General features: G+C 36.5%; 3 protein-coding genes across 4 annotated transcripts; 1 reads left to right on the forward strand and 2 right to left on the reverse strand.

Annotated features, from left to right (window-relative positions):
- On the forward strand, positions 1,036-4,836 carry LOC109710736. The gene is made up of 2 exons (XM_020233475.1): positions 1,036-2,228; positions 4,146-4,836. Exons 1-2 carry the CDS (start codon positions 1,450-1,452, stop codon positions 4,363-4,365), a joined length of 999 nt encoding a protein of 332 aa, XP_020089064.1. The 5' UTR covers positions 1,036-1,449; the 3' UTR covers positions 4,366-4,836.
- LOC109710907 (ATPase family AAA domain-containing protein 3-like) lies at positions 5,583-11,793 on the reverse strand. The gene is made up of 8 exons (XM_020233714.1): positions 11,400-11,793; positions 11,219-11,314; positions 10,010-10,120; positions 9,254-9,563; positions 8,534-8,624; positions 7,562-7,892; positions 6,773-6,921; positions 5,583-6,415 (listed from the first exon to the last, which is right to left on the reverse strand). Exons 1-8 carry the CDS (start codon positions 11,679-11,681, stop codon positions 5,857-5,859), a joined length of 1,929 nt encoding a protein of 642 aa, XP_020089303.1. The 5' UTR covers positions 11,682-11,793; the 3' UTR covers positions 5,583-5,856.
- LOC109709825 (chromatin modification-related protein MEAF6) lies at positions 12,414-15,873 on the reverse strand. 2 transcript variants are annotated; one of them, XM_020232163.1, is made up of 7 exons: positions 15,794-15,873; positions 15,569-15,656; positions 14,117-14,217; positions 13,428-13,497; positions 13,089-13,116; positions 12,941-13,001; positions 12,414-12,816 (listed from the first exon to the last, which is right to left on the reverse strand). In XM_020232163.1, exons 2-7 carry the CDS (start codon positions 15,632-15,634, stop codon positions 12,720-12,722), a joined length of 423 nt encoding a protein of 140 aa, XP_020087752.1. In that variant the 5' UTR covers positions 15,635-15,656; positions 15,794-15,873; the 3' UTR covers positions 12,414-12,719. The 2 variants fall into 2 exon arrangements, with proteins under 2 accessions (XP_020087752.1, XP_020087751.1); XM_020232162.1 differs by having other exon boundaries at positions 12,417-12,816; positions 15,569-15,663; positions 15,794-15,872.

The following is a 16,150-nucleotide window of genomic DNA, read 5'->3' on the forward strand; positions in this document are numbered from 1 at the left end:
TTTCACACTTTTTCATTTTAGTACCCTGTGGTTTGAAGTGTATCAAGTTAGTACCCTGTGGTTTCTCACTTTATCACTTTAGTACCCTGTGGTTTAAAATGTATCAAGCTAGTACCCTGTGGTTTTGCACTTTATCACTTTAGTACCCTGTGGTTTCACACTTTATCACTTTAGTACCTTGTGATTTAAAAAACTATAGGGTATTAACTTGATACAAAATTAAAACTACAGGGTACTAAAGTGATAAAGTGCAAAACCACAGGGTACTAACTTGATACACTTTAAACCACAGGGTACTTAAGTGATAAAGTGAGAAACCACGGGGTACTAACTTGATACATTTTAAACCACAGGGTATTAAAGTGAAAAAAATTGAAACCACAAGGGGGGTTTTTGAAGTTTTCCCTTGTTTCAATAGAAAATGCATATTTTTTGATGGTCAACAGTCAACTTGTGCCATAATACGAGTCAAATGGGAGTGTTCAATTTACTCATTTTAAACCTTAAAGGATCAAAGTGTTTTGATTATTATATTTCTCAAGCGCTTATACGTAATCGTTCTGTTAAATGGAATGGTATTGTTAACGGTACTAGTTTTGATATTAATAGATAGATTCATTAAATTAAAATTAGATACGATCTGTCTAATCTGCTCATGACAGAAATAACTATGAATATTATATCACTTTTTTTTTTTTGTGAATTATGGAATTAAAGTTTATGGTGTTTGTTGTTCTGCAGGTGATGTTTGATCACAGAAAGGAGAGGAGGGAGCTGCTGGAGGGGTTGGTGATCAGCAATAGAGATGCAAGAATCCCATCATTCCAACAGGTAAAAGAGGGGGAAAAATTTAAAAAAAAAATAAAAAAATTATTATATAAATAAATATTGAAAAATGATGGGCTTTACTGGTCCCACTATTTTTTTTTTTCATTTTTAAGCGGAAAAAAATCTTAATANTTGTGGCTTAAAAAGTGAACAAGCTAGAGACCGTTAGAGCACTGAAAAGGACTTTTTTTTTTTTTTTTTTCCTTCTCTTAAAAAATCTAAAAAGTTAACTTTTTTTTTAAGGAAAAAAAAAAGAGAAAAGGACATAAAAAAGGGTGGTTACAACAATCCAAGCTAACACACCAACACCAACAATGGTCTTGATAGGTGAGGAGTTGATGGACCAATGAAACATTGACTAAGACACAAATTAAACAAGTATACAAATTAATATATAAGATCCTTTAAATGGGCCCCACATGACCCCCACACCAAAATGAACCAATCGTTGAGCGCCACATCATCGATCGCGCCATATCTACTCTCCAAAGTGTACACAGCAACACTCTCTTATTTATAGTGTTAGCCAAGAAGTGTTACTCCAAGACAAGCATAGAGAGTGTTGTTTTACTGCTTAGAGAGAAAGAGAGAGAGATCTAGAGAGAAAGAGAGAGAGAGAGAATGGTGAACATAATCGAGGGGCAGAAACCTCTCTTACACACCCTAGTGAGGATGGCGGGGCTCCGACCGGTGCTCGTCGAGCTCGAGCCGGGCACCGTCATGCACTTTTGGGCGCCCAAACACCGCCTTCCGTCGCAGAAGAAGACTAGTGCGGCCGCGATCACTGTCGACAAATCTACCCCGGTGGATGTTCCAGAATCCAACACTACTATTGCCAACACAACAGCGGCCTTATCTAGGCCCAGTAAGAACAGGGCCCGTAGAATTTGGCCCAGTAGGAATCGGCCCAAGCCCGCGATCGTCCTCGTCCACGGCTTTGCGTCCGAGGGGATCGTCACTTGGCAGTTCCAGTTCGGCGTGCTGGTCTCAGATTACGACGTGTACATCCCTGATCTGTTCTTTTTCGGTAAGTCGACGACCGTCCAGCCCGACCGGTCGCCAGAATTCCAGGCCGGGTGCGTCGCCAGGGCACTTGACATGCTCGGAGTGGAACGGTGTCACGTCGTAGGGTTCAGCTACGGAGGGATGGTGGCGTTTAAGTTGGCGGAGGCCCGACCGAGCCTGGTCCGGTCGTTGGTCGTGACCGGTTCGGTCATTACGATGACCGATTCGATAAACGAGGCCAGTTTGACGCGGCTCGGGGCCGCCTCGTCGGCGGACCTCCTCTTACCGGAGACCCTTGAGAGGCTCAAGGCGCTTCTGAAGATGTCCATGTACAAGAAGTTGTGGTTTCCCGACCGGTTCTATAAAGATTATCTCGAGGTTTGTAGTAATAATTAGTTTTATTCGGGGCTTTTGTTTATGTACCTTTTACTATTGCTCAAAATTTTTAAATATATCTTGAAATTACCAAAATACTCTTATAAATAAATTTTTAAAGATAATCAAGGATAGTTGGTCCTCCAAAAATAAAAAAGATACTTTTGAAGTTTTGAAGATTATTAGATATTATCATTTATTAGATATATAGGATGAGTTAACAACATATTCCCAAATAATAATATAATTAATTTTTCTTGTCTAAAATTGATTTTAGCGTATTTATAAATCCTCCTAAATTATAGTCATTCAACATGTTTAGTGCTAGTTGGCCTTTTTTTTTTTTGGAAAAAAAAACCTTTGTTTTTAAATTAATTATAATAGTTGTTTCAAGGGAAAACTTCAAAAACCCCCCCTGTGGTTTCACACTTTTTCATTTTAGTACCCTGTGGTTTGAAGTGTATCAAGTTAGTACCCTGTGGTTTCTCACTTTATCACTTTAGTATCCTGTGGTTTAAAATGTATCAAGCTAGTACCCTGTGGTTTTGCACTTTATCACTTTAGTACCCTGTGGTTTCACACTTTATCACTTTAGTACCTTGTGATTTAAAAAACTATAGGGTATTAACTTGATACAAAATTAAAACTACAGGGTACTAAAGTGATAAAGTGCAAAACCACAGGGTACTAACTTGATACACTTTAAACCACAGGGTACTTAAGTGATAAAGTGAGAAACCACGGGGTACTAACTTGATACATTTTAAACNATATTGAAAAGTGAAATAAGGAGTAAGGATATCAATAGGTATGGATATCCGAAATATTATCCGAATTCAAACCCGAATAAATTATATATATATACATAATTTATTTTTGTTTATTTATACAATATATAAAATATTTAATAATTTTTATTTCTTAGATCTTCATTCAACGGTATAGTTTTTAAAATCTGCTGGGTTGGATGAAGATCTAAGGAATAAAAATTATTAAATATTTTATATATTGTATAAATAAACAAAAATAAATTATGTATATATATATAATTTATTCGGGTTTGAATTCGGATAATATTTCGGATATCCATACCTATTGATATCCTTACTCCTTATTTCACTTTTCAATATACAAAAAATACGTAACAAAAAATACGTACTAAACACGGTGAACCATTCACCGTGTTTGAACACGGTAAATGGTTCACCGTATTCAACTTAACACACTGGCCCAGCCCTGCCCGCGTGGCGCTGACGTGGCGCCTGCGTGGCAGGTCCGGGACCATTTTTGCAAATTAAATTTTGACAGGACTATTTTTAAAATAAAAATTTCTCAGGGGTCTAAATGCAAAAAAAGCCCATAAATATTTTATACTCGTACCGGAACAAAAACTAAATTTAGATTTTAAATTTGGGAAGAAACTGTTTGTTGCACATATACCAAATTACCAATAATAATAAATTTTATGACTATATTTATATTCACACTATTGTTTTGTCACTTTTTATTCACCAACAAGGGACTATTCATTATGACACACGCACACACACTTTAATAGTTAATATGATGCAAGAATATAAGATCATGTCATATTCGATGATGGGACACTCGATTCGATAATCCGTATCATTAAATATAATATAAATCTTACCAACTTTCCAAAAATCAAATTTCGTAATTTTTCCAACGCTCCTTATCTCTTGGTCAAGTAGTTTTAAAATTAATGAATTTCAAAAGTATATGTAAGGTACGTATTTACAGATAGTTGATCACTTAATAAATAATATTGAAAAATCATAAAATCTGGTTGGCTGAAAAATTTAACAGACGTAGCTAATATTCAATAATGTCGATCGTCGATTTTCAGATGTCATCGCGGAAAACGAATAGAAAATTTTAAGAAATGAGTACTTCTGACTTATTATATATTTTCTTTTTTCTTTTTCTTTTTTTTATTTTTATGTCAGGCAATTAGGAGAAAACACTTCATTGGTTGGAATAAGCAAAGCTGGTCATCTCCTCCACATGGAACGCCCCTGCGCATTCAATCGCTATCTCAAGAGATTCCTCTCTTATGTTGATTCTCATCATGATGATGATAATAATAATAATAATAATAATGATAATAATAATAATGATAATGATAATGCTTATTAGCTACTATATAATCCCATTTATAAACACTCTCTCAGGGTCTCTACTACTTCAGGCTTCAAAACTAGGTAAGTACAATTTATTTTTTATAATCGAGAAATATTTCAAATCTCTTTGAATGTTATCTTTATAAAGTGTTGATATATTGATAGATATATATGATATTCTTAAGCTGCATACGATAACTAATTATAGGATTTCGAGTAATATATGTCAACACATCAATAACGTATAAAAGTAACATTCTAAAAGATTTGTTGTATTTTTCTGCGCATTATTATCCCCTTTATATGAGTTAAAAAGAAAGGCAAAGTGATTAGTTAAGATTGTTGTATTGGGTTATTGGGTGGAATATTTGTTCAATTGGGTATTTATGTATTTGTATTCCTTAATTTGTATGTATGATTTGGCTTGTGAATGTAGTCCCCAAAAAATATTTATCAATGAGTAGCTATTTTGAAATTGATCCACCAACTATATTTTCACTTTTTTTTAAAATTTTTTTTTGTTGAATTAGCACTCTCGTGATTTGGATTAACACATTCAATTCGCAATTTCGGATAAAAACACTTTTTTCATTAGTAAGTAGATTCAGAATTAAGTGTTACGAACACTAATATGAAATATGGAATATGGAATAAGACACGACTCGAACATGGCGACTCGGCAGCTTTCAAAAAATCAGAACACGAATACGGTATGAACACCGCTAATAAAATATAATATTATTAATATAATAATATAATATTTTATTATATATAAAATATTGTTATATTTCTTATACGATTAAAAGTTAATAAAATTTTCATTAATTGTTGATATATTTTAAGATAGAAATTCTCCACTATATATAATTTATTTATAATGTCCAAAAAAATTTTGTATGCATTTATAAAAAGCTAAAATATTTATTATCTTACATTATATATACATAAAATNTATATATATATATATATAATTGTATGCATTATGGATCAGCATCGAACACGCGTTCAGAAAATATCTACATCGGACACGTGTCTGACACAGAGACGTGCGTGTCCGACATTGACACATGATGTTTATAGAAATGTCAGTGATACATAGACCCAGAATCAGAAGTCCATGATGCAAAAACAGAACATAGACAAACTACTTACCAGTTAAAATACAAATGAAGTAGATAGAATCTGTTAAGAGATTATTTAAATCAGTAACAAGAGCACTAAACTCCACCACCACAAAAAATAAAATAAAATAAAATAAAATCACATGAATTAAATATTTTTATCAAGACCATTGGACAACTTTTACATCCATCCAATTCTAATTAACAGTTTTAAAACTGAATAGAAAAGAAAACAAGAACAACTCTTCATGCTGCTCCTGTTGGTCGAAAAAACAGCGGCCCCTCGACGCTACCGAATCTCTTCAAAACCATTCTAACTCTCCTCCAAAGCTAAAACAACATCGGTTATGAAAAAGCATTCGCAAAAACCGGTTGCTGAAAAAGCTTCAGCTTCCCCCTGAGGCAGAAGCATCCTCTTTTTCTGCTGCGATATTTCCCGCACCCTCGTTCGACAGTTTGATGCGCTGGTAATGCTCTGCCACCTTATAATCGACTACTTCTCTAAACAGCTGCGAATCCAACACGCAGTCCGGGCGGCCGTACACCGCCGCTTGCACACTCGCCATCAGCTTCGCAATCTCTCTCCCCGAAAAGCCCTCGGTCTTCTTAGCTGCCTCCAAAAGCACTTCGTCGCTTATATCCTTGACCACTATTTTCTGCGGCTGCCTCTTGAACAATGATCTCCACGGCGGTGAGGATTCATTGCTGTTATTTTCTTGTAACATGTATTTGTTTAGGTAGAGTTTGAGGAGTTTGAATCTTTCCTCTTCTCCGGGGAGCGGGAATTCGATCACTTCGTCGATTCGGTCGGTTACAGCGGCGTCGAGATCGCCCGGCCGGTTTGTTGCGAGGACGAGAATGATGTCCCGCGATTGGTCACCGGTCCGGAAGAGCAGTGCGTTGAGAGCGCTCCGCTGGGCCTCGCTCATGTATGTGCTATTACGCCTGATCAATAAGGAGACGATTTCAAGATATTAACCATAGACCAGCAAAGCAGGATTAGCATAAAAAGTTTTTTTTGGCTAAGATCTAAATTAGGAAACTAAGGGCCTGTTTAGGTTGGTTGGAGCAAATAGATCTGCTCGAAGAAGCACTAACCACTCTTTTACTAATCCACCCAAAAACTTTTTGTTTTGGTGGCAATAGAAGCTTCATATTGGAGCTTCTGCTTTTGGAGCTCAGAATGTCAAATGCTCAAGAAAATATATGGCTTCATTTTGCCACTAAGTACTCAAGGGGTACCGACAAGATAATTGAGCTATGATTAGATTGTAGCATGGGAGTGCCAAGTTGCCGACTTACTCGCACAAAAAGGCATCAGCTTCGTCAATGAAGAGCAGCAAGCCATTTTTGGATTTCTTAGCCCAATCAAATATATCATGAATCTTGGTCACGGCCTGCGATCCCAGAGGTGCAACATCGCCTCCTGTCATCATCGCATAATCCAGGCCCTGTGATGTAAATCACTCAGATGACCGAATTTTTCACTCTAAACTTCTCACAATGTTCTACAAATAGAAAATTAGTGGATAATATTTTGGTAAAAACGTACAGAACTTACCTGAACCATGAACTATTTTGAGTTGACTACCCAACCTTTCAAAATTTTTATTTTACTACCCAACATTGCAACTTGCTTGATTTGAGTCAGTCAATGGCACTTTGGTTTTAAAATTTGAATATGTCATTTATTTTTACAGGTTTAGTTAGTATATTTCATATAGTTCTTGCAACTATAAATTCATTTAATACTTAGCTTAAAAATTTTAAAGTTAAAGTATCATTGACTGACTCAAATTAAACAAATTGAAAAGTTGGATAATAAAATCAAAAGTTTGAAAGGTTGGATAGATGATTCTACATGGTCCATAGTTCAGGTGAGTTCTGCACGTTTTTATCTAATATTTTTTTAGTGTAGTTGCATAAGCTATGAAAAACCATTGATAGACAGCAAAATTCACGCAGAATAACTGGAAACAAACCGCTCGTTTTACAAGCAAAAAGAAACATTTTTCTCATCAAATCTGCACAAGAACCTTGCAGAAAATACAAAGAAAAGTGCAAGAAGGAGATATAGAATTCAAACTTTACCGACTTGCGAGCCATCTCCCTTGCCACCAAGGTTTTGCCAGTCCCTGGAGGTCCATAGAACAGCATGTTCCGAAATGGCGCATCGTGCGACTTAGTATTCGCCGTAGCCCGCGCGAGCTGCTCAATCCTCCTCTTCAATGAAGGGTGAAGAATGATATTCTCAAAGCTACTCCCGCTTTCCGAAGCTGCCCCAGAGCTAGATGCCAAGGATTTCTTAGTGATCCGCGAAATCAGGCCCGAAAATGGAAACTTGGCCATTGAGGACTCGCGAATCAGTGAAGGTTGGCCCAGAATTCTGTTGATGTATCCCCACATAACCCTAGCACCTTCCCTGTATAAGATTTAGTCACGAAATTGATTATTTAAGTTTGGCCAGCATTTCAATTTCGTCCTCAGAGTTTCAACTCTAACCCAAAAGTTTGAGGTCGATTGCAATTTAGTCCCTAAAGTTTGACCTCGGTTTCAATTCTATCCTCAAAGCTTCAACCTTAACAAAGGAAGTCTTAGGGCCCATTTGGGATTGACGGCCATGGAGTTAGGGTAAAAGCATATAGAGATATGCATTTCCGTTTTTTCATGGCCTGTAGAAAATATATTATAACCAACTCACTACAATAAGTGCAACTTGATATTGCATACGAAAACAAGCAAGATATTTTTCCATCGTGCTTTCTCACCGCATGTAACACAATTTTCCTACAATCCGAAATGGAACCTTAGAAGGGGCTGAGCTTGAATAATTTTTCTTTTTTTCATGCATTAAACTAAAGGAAAGAGTTAACTGTTATGCAGAATAATTTCAGTGACTAAATCGTACAATTGATATCATGAGGATGTATTTTAAATTCAGAAATATTTCCCAAGGAACAAGATTTGAAAAAGAATTATAGACTTTCATCTAAAAAGCACAAATTCAAATACAGAGAAGCAGTAAAAAAAAAAAAAATAAGTAAAATGACATTCTGAGCGAACCTAGTAGTGTAAACACCGGCAGCGAGTGCAGTAACTCCCCCAACAGCCATTGCTAACTTAGTCCGATCAGTCATTAACGTCCTAACACCACCTGCAGATTCAGAACAAGAAACAAATCTCAGCATCTAAATTCAAGTTAGATTATAAATATGTGAAATACCTATTAGTTCTCGATCTCAAAACTACCGAGAATGACTTGAAAGTACAGTTCAAGGCACTTAATTGTAGAATTTCACAATAAACTCGATGAAAGAAGGAAGCAGATATTTTATAAATCAAAAAGGATATGAAAACATCCAGTTAATCAAATTGTACAGAGAACAATGTTTTCACTACTTCTGAAGTCAAATTGATATAATCAAAGCAATAACATTTGTCAAGTTTCTTAACAAAAATAAGGCAAAAAAAAGAAGAGACACCAATTGAGAAGTAACGAAAAACAGAATAATGATTAACTCTAGACTATACAGAAAATGAGAACAATTACATCTTTTGATGATTAAGAATTTGAACTGAGACAGTTCAAAATTTAGGGGAAAAAGGTTCAAATGTCCATTTGAAAGATAAAAACATCCAACATTATGGTATCAGACTTAATAAAAAAAAACAAAAAGAAAAGAAAAGATGAAAGTAATTCTCATCCAATTGGACTCCAAGAATTTAAAATAAGGATGCTTGTAGCAAATTAGAGATAGCCATGTCAGCTTTAGCAAACAACACCTTCTATATGGTTAAATGTTGCATTTATGGCGGCAATCCACTTCTCTCTCTCGCCATGCATGCGCTCCAAAAGCATTCTCTTATTATGCTCTTCAGTCAGTTTTGCTTCATGAGCACGACCCTCAGCTTCCGCCATAGCTTTGACTCTTATTGTCTCACGCTCTATTTCAGCTCTCTCTTTCTCGGTTTGTCTTTGCTGTGCTTGAATCTGTTCCTCAGTAGCACGCCTAGCTTGTTCCTTTCTAACTGCAGACTCCTCTTGCATTCTCACGAGTTCTGCGTTCTGTCGCCTCTGAGCTTCATGTTCTGTCTGCAAAATGTATAACACTTGATATCTTTATGATGAGAAAATTTACATACGTGACACTGCATAATCTAAATTTGTACATCCCATAATCCACTTTTATAATCCTTCAAAATTTTAACTTCTACAAATATACAGATGTACTTAGAAAAGTGCAACTCTTTAATAAACCTTTTCTACTAGAAAACCAACTTCCTCTCCATGAATTGGATGACTCCCCAACTTAAGGATGTTTTCATTAAGAAAAAACAACATTTTTTAGGGGTATATGTGAAGAATCAGGTTTCACAGCGGAATGCGTGAATAGGTAAATTTACAGATATATGACGTAAAACCCACTTAGCTTTTTCTCTATCATCGAGTACAAAGGTTGAAGCGAATGAAAAAAAAAAGTTCTTATAAAAGAAACTGGGAAATCAGATGAGCAGATTAGAAAGATGACAAAAAAAAACCTGCATTCTCTTTCTTGCTAATTCATCTTCATAGCGCGCCATTTGTGCCTTTGCTTGCGCTTGTTGTTGGACAATGTTCCTCTGCTCTTCAGCCAGTTTACGTTGCGTTTCCTAGCAAGTGGAAAGCATTGGCCTAAGAAAACTATAAAAGCTAAGGGAATTGAAAAGGCTGGTGCAGCTAATAAATAATTAGGTTGCGGAAACAAAGAGTTTATTGCTAGTTTGACTAGCAGTAATTGAGTAGATAACGGAATGTGTAACCACCAGTATATCTATTGGATTCAACTTCAAAGTACAAATTATTGATCAAACATAAAGAGTTAACTCGAAATTCCAAAATGAAAGTACCTCTTCCTTAGATAGCGAACCAAACGCAAAGGTATAAGGGGAATGGCAAATGGCACAAAATATTGTACTAGATATTGATGAATCAAATAAATCTATCAGGAAATACTCGTCAGAGATTATGTCAAGTTCGAGAAGACGAAACTCGCCAAAAGAACTAGAACAATTGTTAAGCAACTGCTTGAGGTTTGCTATCGTATTCGGAGGGCAAGAGCACTATCCCATATATCGGTATCGTATTCGGAGAGTTAAGTACCTGTACGCTCTGGCTATCGAGTAGCTTCTCTATTTGACAAGCGAAAGCTAAGCATTTGACAAACAAAAACCTAAAATCTTAGCTCTGGAGGACTTTAGTTAGACTTATTTAAAAATGAATCTTTTAGGGCTTATTCGAAAATTTCTACTCAAACAAAACTTATAGAAAAGCCCCAGTTGGGCCAAAAAAAACCCTCGGCATCCACAATATTAGCTTAAGTATCATCTAACAATCATGCAATATTCTTACGCAAAACCCCCTACTATACACTCAAAACAATAATCATAAGCTCACACTCAAGACTATAATCATAATCTTTTAGGGCTTATTTGAAAATCTCTACTCAAACAACACTTATACAGAAGCTCCAGTTGGACCAAAAAAAAATCCTCGGCATCCACAATATTTGTTATGTATTATTTCTCGATACGATCTAACAATCACCAAACACCCTTATGCAAAAACCCCTACTATACACTGAAAACTATAATCAACCATATCATACACTACTACAACAAAAGGACATTGAGCATGCGGAAAAATACGATTTTGAGGAAAGATAAACAACAATGTCGACAAAAAATAAAGAAAAATGAACAAAAGCTCACGATTTCAGCTAGAGCTCGGTTGGCGAGAAACTGCGCCTTCTCCGCTGCCAATTCTTCGAGCCGCGTCTCCTCCTGCTTCCTCATCACCTCAAACACCTAAAACCACCACGAACACAAGAAATGAAACACCCAGATCGCAAAAAAGTGAGTAAGAGGTTCACTGGGGCATTTGAACAAACACCTGCTTGGCGTGGGGAGAGCTGTTGATCTTCCGCAGCGCGCTCGCCGCGCGCTCGAGGGACTCGGCGTCGAAGCCTCCCGAGGAGGAGTCGGCGGAGGCGTGGGGTTCGGCGCCGGCTTTAGCGGGCGCCGCCGAAGTCGGAGGACGAGAAGGGGTGGGGGTGAGGAAGGAGAAGGGGCCATCGGCGTAGGCGCGGTTCGAGAGCGCCGCAACCGCCGCCGCCGCCGCGGCGGTGGCGGCGGCGGTAGCCCGGCGGAGCGGCGGCGGCGGCGGCGGAGGCATGGGGGTGGTGGTGTTGGTGGAGGAGGACGAGGAGGAGGTGAGGGGCTTTTAGGAAGGGGCTTAGTATTATACTCTTTGTTTGTTAAAAAGAGGCAAGTGAAATTTTTTTACATATAGGTTGCTGTAGAAGCACATATTTATATACTGTAGCCCTCTAAACTTGATACCCAAGATTTTTTTTTTTTTTTTTTTTTTTTTTTTTTTTTTCTCTTGTAGAGAAGTTTTCTTGTAGCCTATCTTTTAGGTCAGCAGTTCGAGCCTCCATTTTAGCATAAATTGGCACTCAGGCCTCAAGTTTAATATATTTGTAAGGTATAGGACACTGTAGACAATGCCTAAGAAAAAAAGTGCTTTGGATTGTCCAATACAAATCATATTGAATCACTAAAAAAAGTGCTTTGGATTGAATCACTAGAATGTTTTTACTGAATATTGAAGCACATTTTTAGAGCTAAGAGCTCAGAGAGAGAGAGAGACAGAGAGAGAATTATGAATCTTCTGAATTTACAAACTGTACAGGCGCGGCATCAACAAGCCAAACTCACAAATTAGATGATTCAGAATATCTGTTCAATCCACTAAACTCTCTCTCTCTCTCTCTCTCTCTCTCTCTCTCTCTCTCTCTCACACACACACACACACACACACACACACATAAAAAGGCCTAACATAGATGGCAATGTAAGATGGAGCAATACACAGGGAATGAACAAACAGAACAGCTGCAACAGATAATAACCTAAAGAATCATCATAGGAAGAATAAATTTACAGTTAAGTAGAAAGAGACATTGCCCTCCCTATTTCCAGTATACAATAAAAATCGTCGATTGTTCGTTGCCACCACAATAGCTCTTATAAAAGAAACAAAAAAAAAAATCGCAAAATACATCCAGTTCTTGGATTTCACATAAACAGAACATTTGTATATCTAGCAACATGGAATTGCAAAGAGGAACAACAACAGTTGCTGATCGAGTTCGGCAAACCGAAGCAAAGAAATTAGTTCTACACAGAAAAAGACTATCTAAGAGTTGGTTTAAAAATCATCTTCATCATCCAATTCTTGGTCATTCGAAGGCCGGATTCTTTTCCCCTCCCTCAATGCAATCCTTCCCCCTTTCTTCGGTTTTCCTCTGAAAAAAAAAAGGGAAAAAATAATACGAAAATGAATTCTTATGATCATCATCTCCTATTCAAATAATAATAATCTCTGAGACATTTTGACTTCGTTCCGGGAATTATTCCGAGTGAACTCACTGTCCATTTACTGGAGTGCTTCCTCCTTTCAACCGACCCGGCCCGTACTCGGCTCTTCCATCTGCAATCAATAAACAATAGATTATTAGAGAAAACCAAACTATCTAAGATGGATTGTGATTCTTCGATCTTTCCGATGCAAACTTACCTTCTCGTCCGGCTAAATGCTCTTCAACCTGGAAAAATGAGGAGATGGGCATTTACAAATTACCAGGCGAATGCAAAAAGAATGCGCTGTTTGTAAGATGATATGACTCCAATAATCTGATTCCTCAAATAAAATTCAACTTGAAGCCTATACCTAACAACAGTGTAATCGAATGTGTACTTTTGAAAGAATTTCAACATAAACTAATTAAAGGACAAAATGACGTAAAGCAAGAATAATCTGTAAATGCATCACGTTTGATAATCAGAAAAGATGTAAATTTCAAGGGTTACGTGTGCGAAAATCTCTATTACTCAATAAGTTATTATAGTTACATACTGCTGGAGAGGTAACCGATGACAATGAGAAGAGCCTATCATCAGGCTGAAACTTCCGGGAGCGCTTGAGGCTGAAGGAATAAATTCAATAAAGTTTATGTTATGATATGTTAAATATCACCCAACACGATAATTCAACTTATTGAGGTTTAAACTGATAATATAATAAGATATAGCAAATAATCACTATCCTATATAGTTAATGAAGGTTGACTCGCCTCGTAAAGAGAGAATCTTCCTCTAATAGACCAAAACTAAGGCATAATCGGAATTAGTCGCTAACGATGGGAAATAAAGGACTGTTTTGGTTCCTAGGAAAAGCGTAGAAAAAAATTTCTCCGGAAAATTTTTTTTCCATGGAAAACCTCTTTCCAGTTTTCTGCCTGTTTGGCTCTAAAGAAAACAAGCTTTTCTGAAAAACTTTTTCCAGTTCGTTGAAAACTAGTGTTTTTGTTTCCAAAAAAAAAAAAAAAAAAATCAAAAAACGAAAACGCTAATTTTCCTCGGAGCCAAACGGGCAAAAAATTAGAAAAGAAGTTTTCCATGGAAAACTTCTTTCCATGCTTTTCCTGGAAACCAAAAAGCCCCTAAAGTAATTGCACGGAAGTACTCAAATCCAAATAAATAGAATCAAGTTAAGAGACAAATTGTAGAGAAGAGGTCTAAACAAGGTTAACTGAAGCAGCTTACTTGGTGGTGCTCTTAGACGATGACAAAAATCCTTCGAAACCTTTAAGTACACTTCCAAACTGATTCGATTCTTGCAAGTAGGTAGTCTCCAAGTCATAGACCTTTGAAGCATGGAGTAGCAAGTGTGAATGTACTTAGAACAAAAGCTAATATTAAAAAAAACGAAAAGATTAAAAATAAAAAAGGTGGCGGCAGAGAGAACGTGTAAACTGAAATTCAAATTACAAATTGGATCCAACTAGGAAACGGGAAATCAGAGTACCTCTTATTCGACTATCTAGTGGAGTTTTGAGTACATAAAGTAAAATTAGGGGTCGGGGTCATCTATCAGCTTAAGCTTTTGAAGAACATGGTTTACGGTTCTTTCCCACATTGATTCAAATAGGAAGAAGTTGAACAAGTAATAAAAAGAACATACATAGAAGTGCAAACTATGTAGTAAGCTACAACATGACCCATCTCTTATCCACTAATTTCCCAAAATCTGCAAGAATCAAACCAGGCGATTCAACTTACATCAAAATTCCACTAGTAAATTTGCGAATTGCAAGGGCCTAGGTTTCTACAAATTCAATTTTTTGAAGAAAAACAGATGATTCGATCCCTCCCATACAAGCTATAAACAAAATCCTCATAAAAACACCATTTTGATTAAAAACAAAGATCTAAACCAAAAGAAACAATCTACATATAATTCTACCGGTAACAAATGTAGTAGTTTACCAAATTGCAAGGGTCTAAGCACAAAAAATTAGAGTTTTTTCATAGAAAGAAAAAAAAAAAACCCCATAATCAAATCCGTCCCACATAAATACACACAAAATCCCCAAAAGAACACCATTTTGATTAAAAAAAAAATAGAGGTTCCACTACAGAAACTGAAACCAAAAAGGAATAACCTCCATATAATTCTACAGTACAGGTACCCCAAGTTCTAGATTTGTAAATTACAAGGATTTAAGTGCCTACAAATCCAATTTTTCAGAGAAAAACCCATGATTCAATCACTAACATACAATTTATACACAATATCCCCCATAGATCACCATTATGAGTCAAAAAATAAAGATTTGAACCGAAAGAACAACCTTTATACAATTTTACTAGTGCACAGTTTGTAAATTTGCACAATAAAAGGGTCTAAGCACCCAAAAAAAAATCCATTTTTTAACAGAAAAAACCCATGATTCAATCCTTCCCACACAAATTAAACACAATATCGCCATAAGATCACCATTTTGAGTACGTGAGAAAGATTTAAACCAAAAGAAAACAACTTCCGTACAATTCCACAGGTATCCAAGTGCTAAATTTGCATTTTACAAGGGTTCAAATGCAAAAAAAAAAGTCCAATTTTTCGTAGAAAAAATAAACCCATGATTCGACCCAATCCCTTCCTATGCAAACAAGAGATCAATTAAAAGCAAAATCAAAAAGGGGAAAAGAAAATACTTGTCTCTCGATGCTTCGGAGCTCCTCCTGAAGCTTCGCCCTCTTGCTCACGAGCGCGGCGAGCATGGCCGAGGGGTTCGACGCCCCCCTGTGCCCTAAATCCAATGGCCATTAGGGCATCCGAACAACAAAGAAATTACCAAAAAAAAATGCAAAATTCGAAGAAAAATCGAGAAAATTTGGGGCGAAATTTAGAAAACTAGGGTTTTAAAGCGCCACAGTTACCTTCATCTATTTCTCCCGCGAGATTTCGCATCCGAACCCTTCTACGAGTTCGTAAATATGAAAAAAAAACAGAAAAAAAAAATAGCAATAGTATGTGTGTAACTGTGTATATGTACCTATTGGGTAAATTACACACTAGTCCCCAACATTTTACCGAACTTTAATTTGGTCCTCCAACCTTTAAGTTCAACATAAGCGGCCTCTAAACTCTTAACAAAAGAGTTACACTTTAGTCCTTGTGACTATTTTATTCATCCCACATTTCAAACCAGCTATAGCCTATTGAATTATAAAATTTGTTTGGTATAAAAATGGGATCTCAAAAGTAAAAGGTTACTTTCATATAGGTCCCTATAA

The sequence above is a fragment of the Ananas comosus genome, linkage group 5 (assembly GCF_001540865.1).
Source record: "Ananas comosus cultivar F153 linkage group 5, ASM154086v1, whole genome shotgun sequence".
Lineage (NCBI taxonomy): Eukaryota > Viridiplantae > Streptophyta > Magnoliopsida > Poales > Bromeliaceae > Ananas > Ananas comosus.